We start from the raw sequence: 8,456 nt of genomic DNA on the forward strand, positions 1-8,456 counted from the left end.
TCCTGAAAAAAAAAAAAAAAAAAAGTCCCAGGCCCTAGTGCACTATGAATTCTGAATGCTTGAGGAATGCTGGTGATTTAGGGAGCACAAAGGGGTGGAAATCAAGGGAATTTACATTATTGAAAAGTGTGAGATGAGTTGTTTTGCACAGTAGGTTTGAAGTTCATTGCATTGGCGATGGTGTACAAGACCCATTGGTGTGATGGGGAATTGAAAATTGGACAGCTAGCCAGGGGCTACAGGAGATGTACAGTGGGAAGCAATGGAGGTGACCGTAAGAATGGTCTTCCTCACAGAGAAAGGACTAACGGCTGAGGGGCTTTTGTATACTAAACACTTTCCTTTTTTACTCACTTGAGGATCTCACAAGCTTATGGGATATTATGAACCCCGTTATCTGTGTGGATACATTAGCTTTAGGAGATTAATAACTTGTCACAAAGAGTGCAGCTAATTCATGAGTGTCATTGATTTACTTTGTCATGGAGGTGTCGGATAAGTGTCTTGGTGTAAGTAAGATGTAAGCTGAAATCTAAAGGGCAAGAAAAAGCTTACAGTGCAAATAAGGTCAGAGGGAGAATGTTCCTGGCAGACAGGGCAAGTACACAGGTGCCCCACTGGAGTAAGTGACCAGGCAAAGTGAAGTGTAGAAGAAGTGAAAAGGAAAGGTACAAACAGGGGACAACTCCTTCAGACCTTGTGGGTCATGATCAGGACTTCACACTTTATTTCTTGTGGTGAGAATCACTGGAGATTCTAAGCAGAGGAGAAAAGACCTAATTTTATAAGATGGTAAAATCACTCTTTGCTTTCAAATATGGATTATGGTTGCAAGTTGGGGAAGTGAGCTGGATAAGAAAGCCATCATGCTATTCCAGATGAGAGATCATGGTGGCTGGACATGGGCAGCAGAGGCAGAGATGGGAAGAGGTGGATAGCATTGGCCACTGCCATTCCAAGTCTTTTGTAAAGCCCCTGTCACCCACCTTGCAGTACTTTCTTCGTGCCTGGGGAACACAATACCACTCTGGTGGTAGCTCAGTGGTTCTCCAAGGTAAGCTTTCATAGAGGCCACTGGATTTAGTAGATCTGAATCAACAGGTCTGTGGTAGGGCCTCAGATCTGTACTTCTCACCAGTTCTCAAGTTTTTCTGATGCTGTTAGTCTGGGGACCATACTTTGAGAACCACTGTATTGGCTGCCTTGGCTTTATTTGTCAATTTACTGCTTTGGAGTGATCCACATAGCACCCCAACCTGCATCAAATCTAGCTGCTCTCCTCCTGCCTCATTCCAAATGTTCCTCCATTCCTTTAGAGAAATATGCACTCCTTATTTGAAGTCACACTCCCAGTACTCCTGCCAACTCATATTGCACTTAAACAACACCTAATAGAGTCAGTAACATTGAGTCAATATAGATCTTTGGACTATTGAAGTCTAAATTACCTTATTTTGACTGCTATCTACTCTAACCAGGGACAAATTAGTAGTTTGGGGACAGCATATTGATTGTATACCCTGCTGAAGTCCATCAGTAAGATGATGGGACGCATTGCCTTCCCAGGCACGAAGCAAGGGTTTATGAAGGTGAGCACACATCATGGAAATTAAACAGGGAAATGGCACTTGGACAGCCATACTCTGCTTCAGATTTAGATTGTTAATTTTCCCATAAAAAAGTTCCTATAACCTGTGTGACTGAGTTGGTGTTTCATTTAAATTTGAGGATCCATATCATAGTCCAGATTTGTAACCCTAAAACCTTACCTTTCACATTCGTATTGACTGCAATGCAAAGCCACAAGACCTAGATGCTTCTCTTTTTCCCTCTACTCAGAGAGGACACAATATGGGATGTAGTCCAGAGGAGTAAATAAATAAATAAAAATCTATGTAGAGATGAATGTGCTTCCCAAATGGAGAAAACTGGCACCTTTCCATCTGGATAGATTACACACGTGGGCACTATTCTGCATCCCATCTGTAGCTGAAGGCTTGCATTCTTTCCAAATCTTGGGCATGGACCAGAGATGTGTCTGTGGTCCTCCAAGTCACACAGTATGAAGCAGCAAATGATACAGAGTTTGTGCCTCAGTATCTTTGTTTGTAAAATGGAAATAGTAATAACCAGTTTTAGTGGTTTTTCTGAGGATTGAATGAGATGTTGTATAACATAAATGCATATGATAGACACCAAAATCTTATTTCTGTTCCTTCATAATACCCGAAACACAGAGAAACCTCTCAGTGTAAGAAAGTTAGATTAATCCCATGACTCCTTTCCCATGAAGGGTTCGGTGGTTGCACTCTGGAACCAAGAAGGGACACACAAGGAGACAGGGTCATCTTGTGTCACAAGGCAGCCAATGATACATCTAGTGTTACTCATCCGTGGCAATGCTAATTAGCTCCAATAAAGGTGATCAATCAGCTGCCCAATTTTGCCTAGGACTGAAGAACTTCCTGGAACATGAGACTTCGGTGCTAAACTAGGAAAGTCCCAGGCAAACCAGGATGATGGGTCACCCTATTCACCACCCAGCGCTAATCAGACTATCTAGAATCTCAGTGAGGGCTGGGGATTTAGTTAAGTGGTTCTGGCACCTGCCTCACAAGCTCAAGGACCCAAGTTTGATCCACAGTACCAAAAAAGAATCTCAATGAGACCAGTTTTGTCCAGATATGTAATAAAAGAGCTTGATGTGATTTTTTGATCGTAGGCTAATATTTGCCCTTCTTCCTCCTTCTATTGCTAAATTTTTCCAGAATGGTCCCTGCTCACTATCTATTTCTGCTTAGTACATATCCTTTCTCAAAGTCACTTACCTGGAACTACAGAGGCTGACAGATTTTTAAATAGAAACAGAAATTACCATAAATGTTCCCAGCTTCAATAACACTTTCTTAGGAATCATACACTAAATACTGAAGTGTAAGGAGGGATTGGTTCTAGTTGAGTGTGGTGGAGCGTGACTATAATCCCAGTATTCTGGGAGGTTGGGGCAGGAGGACTGCAAGTTTGAGCACAGTTTGGGCAACTGCGTGACTTAGCAAAACCTGTTTCCAAACAAAAAATTTAAAAAGGCTGGGAATGTAGCTCAGTGTGAAGGCTCCTGATTCAATCCTCAGTCCTGCAAAGAAAGTGGGGGAATCGACCTTAGACTATCACAGTGTTCCTCCAGCCAGACATGTCCCTGATGCCAGGACAGAGTTCTCACTATAAAATAAGCCCATCAGCATAGCCAAGCCTTTCTTTTCTCTTCCTGGAACTGAGCTCCATGTCATAATGGATGAATGGCTAATCTGAATAGAAGGCATGTGGTCACATTCTTCCTGCTAACATTGGAGTGTGCACTTAATAGCTTTCCCCTCCTCTCCGAGAAAACACATTTCCAATGGCCAAGGGTCCTACAGCTGAAATGCCACATTTGTTCCGGCAAGAGCTCTTTGGGACCTCCCATAAGCACTGGCACTATTGCCATTGTCCTTGGTAGTGGCATCCATATCTTTCACATTTGTGACAACATAGTCCTGAATTGCTTAGCTGTCTATCTCGTCTCTGGATCTATTTCTTTCTAATTTCCCCTACTGTAGTCATATATAGCTTTGTATTTTGTGGTGCAGGTATCTATTCTGTGTCCTCGCTCCCCAGTTAGGGATCCCTCCTTCAATTTTAAGGGGATTGTTCTCTGATCTCCATCCCCATCTGATCTGTCATGATGTGTAATATATTTGCTGGCCCCATCTTTCCTCTACAAATGGTTCTCTCTAAGACTTCTATTCTTCTCAAAATGATAGCCAAAATTCACTCTTCCTGGTTCAAACTCTTGTCATCAACTTTGACTCTTCTACCTCCATTTCTAGCCAGAGACAAAAATACGATTCTCCCTTTGTAATGTGTCCTACCTGCCTCGTCTTATCTGGTTCTATTTTCCCTTTCACCCATACAAGCTTCCATCACTCTAGGGCCTACTCTATTTATCTCTCAGCTATGCCTAGTCAACACTCAAATTACAGTGTAAAATGGCTCCCTATTGTGTATCAGATAATTTCAGGGTCTTTAGTCATATATTTTTAAAAATTCTACAATAAATTCACAATAAAACCAGAATGCTGATAGGTATGTGGGGAGTAAAGGCCAGACCCAGGAGATATCAGCTGGTAACAAGTGCACCACTGGCAATTGGTCTAAAGGTCATGTGTGTTTCATCCACTCTGGAAGAAAATTTTTCTGCATTTTGATCATTTCTTGAGACTGTGGAAGACTGAAATTGAGGGTGGTAGACTAATTGGTCTGGCAGATGAAATTTCAACATTCAGGTTGTGGCATGAGTAGTTCTGGCTGCTTTTAGCCAGATTTATAGCAAGAACTGGGGACAAAAAGAACAGAAAAATTTAGAAAACTTAAAATTTGTCCCCAAAAGAACCATCTCTAAAGTTGGAACTGAAAGAGATGTGATTGCTGAAGAGAGAAACCTGAAATATAAAAAAGAGCAAAATAAAAGATAGGTAATTAGAAATGAGGAGATCATTTTCAAATGGCAAGAGGAACAGGATATAGAGGGAACTATAAATGAGGGAAGGACAAAAGCGTGGAAAAAAGAATTGAAGGAAAAAAGTGGAAATAGACCTTTTGCAAATGGAAAGGTACTAAAAGTTAGAAGAAAAGAGAATTAAGATGTGTTATGTACTTTACCACATTATAAATACAATCATCATTTATTGCAAATGTGTACTAAAAAAGAAAAAAGAAAGCAAGTATTTTGCATAAGGATAAGAAGAAAGAAGCCTTGAGGGTATCTCAGGAATCAGCAAGATTTGACCCATTCTTGGCATATTGCTGGTGTAAAAGTATTAGATTATTACTGGTCCCTGGGACCCTGGCTTGAAAAAGGTCTCCTTGGGAATTGGCTCTCCAGAAGTGATTTCATTGTATTTAGCCACCCAGGCACTCAGAAGCTACTTAATTCCCTTGAAGACAGGGCATCTTTTCTTTGTGTTTTGACCCTTGCTCCAGCCACAGTAAGGTGAATGTCATGTGACAGATAGGTCACTGGCACTTTGCTCCAGACAAAAATGAGTATGAGGCTGACGTCTCAGTAGACATAAAGTCCTAGTGAGAGAGAAAGTTAGAGGGTAACTTGGGCTAGATTGGATGGGGGCAAAAAAGGTCAGTAGGAATTCCAGGATAATTGTCAGTAGACAATGGAGAAAAGTTACAAGAAGCAACAAGCATGGTTGCCCCCAACAGAGGACAGTGTGGATTGTGAAAAGATGATGGGCCAGCAAGGATTCTGTTGGAAAAGCCAGATTCTATCATGTCATAGCCATGTGACCTTGGAAAAAGCCTCCATTCCTGGACTGTAAAATGGGGGCAATATCTCCAGGATGGTTGAGGAATTAATGAGAGAGGTAAAGTCTCTTTGGCCATTGCTAAAATAAATAATCACACTACTTTTCTTATTAATCATTCATATTTATATTTTCATATTTCCCCCTATAGTTAAGAAGCAAGAAAAACTGAGAAGCTATGGTAAGTACTACATTCTTGCTGATGCTTAATTTCCAGAGGTCCAGATCTTGATTTATTTAACCTGTAGCTGAAATGGCTAACAGACTTGTCTCTGTGGTTTGATTTATTGGCAAGATATTGACATAGAATAAAGGGAAAGCAGAAAGTTGAGAACAATTTATGGGCAAGAATTTTTAGTGAATATTTAAAAATTCAGTTTTCAACACATAAAAAAGATAAATGTTTGAGGAGATGAAATGCTAATTACCCTGATTTGATCGTAACACATTGTATATGTGTATTGAATTATACTGTACCCCATAAATATGTATAAATAGTATGTCAATTAAAAATAAAATAGCAAAAAAGCCAGTAATAATCTAAATGGCTAACAATCCCTTCATTCAGCAAATACTATCAAGTAGCAACAATGATCCAGGCCCCATGCCAGGTGCTGGGGTGCAAATGTGAGGTAAAGCAGCCCTCCAGTTGCCCTGTGGAGGTGAACGGCTGCATGGATGACAGCACACCAGTATTCTGGAATGTTGCACTGCCATTTTGAGGAAAGTATGCCAAGAATAATTAATAAAATAATCTAGTCTCATGTTATAATAGCAAGTTAAAAGGGAAGGCACAAAATTGTATTCATAATATTCACAATGTGATATAAATCACCCATTATTCAGAACTCAAAAATAACAACTGTCAACATTGTATTCCATAACATTCAGCTATTTTGTTCCATTCTAAACATATCTACTGTACCTGTAGAAGAAACTATTAAAATTATTTCTGGACTGTGGGGTTATATGGATTTTTTTCTCTCTGCAATTCTCAATATTACAAGGTTCCTACAACAGTCCCAGAGAGACAGGAAATTAGTTAATTAAAGCACAGCCCCAGGCATGCATTGAGCTTCTCCTACAGCATTCATTTGCTTTTTCTTTTCCTTTGTCCTTTGTGGGTACAGGGCAGGGTACACAGGTCCCCACCTGGACAGCACAGGCATTGTGAGGGATGCATCAACCGCCATTGCAGTGTTCCTGTGGAGCCGGGTGTCTCCTGTCTGGTGATAAAATGCCACCTGCTATGCGGTGCAACTTTCCACATGTGCAAAGAAACAGAGCATGAGCTCCTGTGTCCTTTAGAACAGGTTCCATGTCTCAACTCTGAATACGGCTGTCCCCTTTCCATGTCCCGTCACAAGCTGGCCAAGCACCTGCAGGTGTGCCCAGCCAGCGTAGTCTGCTGCTCCATGGAGTGGAACCGCTGGCCAAACGTGGACTCAGAAACAATCCTTCACGAAAACATCATGAAAGAGGCTCTGAGTGAGGAATGTTTGGACACAGCCCTGGCCCTGCAGGACCAGAAGGTCCTCTTCAAATCCTTGAAAATGGTAGAACTTTTCCCAGAGACTAGAGATGCCACTGAGGAGGTACCCACTATGAATGGCGAAGCCAGTTGGGAGGAAATGGCAGGAGCGGTGGGGGGAGTGGATGCCACTTTCGTATCACATGCAGCAGCTAATGGGGAGATGACAGAGTTGAGCCAAGAAGAACGAGAGGCATTAGCCAAAACCAAAGAAGGGATGGACCTGGCCAAGTTCAACCAGTGGGAAAACATGTTCAGCAAAGAGCATGCAGCCACTGCTTTAACAAGTGCATCGGCAAGGTGTGAAAACAAGAATAAAAAAGGAGCAGGGAAAGAGCAGAGTTCTAGCGGCAATAGCATAGCAGACACAGAAAGTGCTGCCAAAGAGAAAGAGCCACAGGAAGACCTGTACCGGCGGAACTTGGCTGCAGTCGTAGAAGAGACAGGGCTTGCTCCCTGGCAGGATGGTGTTCTGGAAAGGCTGAAGACAGCCGTGGATGCAAAGGACTATAATATGTATCTAGTGCACAATGGGAGGATGCTCATTCACTTTGGGCAGATGCCTGCCTGTACACCCAAGGAGAGAGACTTTGTTTATGGCAACCTCGAGGCTCAAGAAGTTAAGACTGTTTACACCTTCAAAGTTCCCGTGAGCTACTGTGGAAAGCGAGCTCGGCTTGGAGATGCCATGTTGAGCTGCAGGCCGAGTGAACACAAGGCTGTGGATACTTCAGATCTGGGGGTCACCGCAGAGGAGCTGCCCAAATCAGACCTCATTAAGACCACCCTCCAGTGTGCTTTGGAAAGAGAGCTCAAAGGCCATGTTATCTCTGAATCCAGGAGCATCGATGGGCTGTTCATGGATTTTGCCACACAGACATATAACTTTGAGCCAGAACAGTTTTCCTCTGGGACAGTGCTAGCTGACCTCCTTAGCACAGCCAACCTGGGGGGACTCCACGTGGAGCTCCAAAGTGAGTGTGTGACCAGGAGACACAACAAGAGTAGCTCTGCCTTTACTTTCACCTGCAACAAATTCTTCCGAAGGGATGAGTTCCCCCAGCACTTTAAGAACGTCCACACAGACATTCAGTCAGGCCTCAATGGCTGGTTCCAGCATCGATGCCCCCTCGCCTACTTGGGATGTACGTTTGTCCAGAACCATTTCCGTCCCCCAGGGCAAAAGGCAAAAGTGATCTACAGTCAAGAGCTCAAGACTTTTGCCATCAAGCCAGAGGTTGCTCCAGAGCTGAGCGAGGGAAGGAAGAACAACCATCTCTCGGGCCATGGAGGAAAAAGCCAGCATTGTTTAACCAACCTTCCCCTGGAGGTTTTGCAGTACATTGCTGGGTACTTGGACAGCATCAGCCTGTCCCAGCTCTCCCAAGTATCTACACTGATGAGGAATATCTGTGCCACTTTGTTACAAGAGAGAGGAATGGTTCTCTTGCAATGGAAGAAGAAGAGATATGCCCATGGAGGATCTTCCTGGAAAGTCCACAGAGAGGCAAGTTAAAACTCGTTCATTCATTCATTCATTCAACAAATACTTTTTTTTTTTTTTTTTTTTT

The 8,456-nt window shown here is 42.6% G+C and overlaps 1 protein-coding gene across 3 annotated transcripts in view; it reads left to right on the forward strand.

Moving 5' to 3' along the window:
- The window catches only part of Fbxo40 (F-box protein 40), a 17,957-nt gene that overhangs the window by 4,140 nt on the left and 5,361 nt on the right, over window positions 1–8,456 (forward strand). For all 3 annotated transcript variants that reach the window (XM_019208313.2, XM_019208314.2, XM_010630001.3), the window contains 2 exons: window positions 5,506–5,535; window positions 6,485–8,392. In XM_019208313.2, the coding sequence (XP_019063858.1) occupies window positions 5,533–5,535; window positions 6,485–8,392 (1,911 nt within the window). In that variant the 5' untranslated portion in view covers window positions 5,506–5,532. The remainder of the gene's footprint in view (window positions 1–5,505; window positions 5,536–6,484; window positions 8,393–8,456) is intronic.

This window comes from Fukomys damarensis, unplaced genomic scaffold (assembly GCF_012274545.1).
Source record: "Fukomys damarensis isolate Sample0158 unplaced genomic scaffold, DMR_v1.0_HiC HiC_scaffold_24, whole genome shotgun sequence".
Classification (NCBI taxonomy): Eukaryota; Metazoa; Chordata; class Mammalia; order Rodentia; family Bathyergidae; genus Fukomys; species Fukomys damarensis.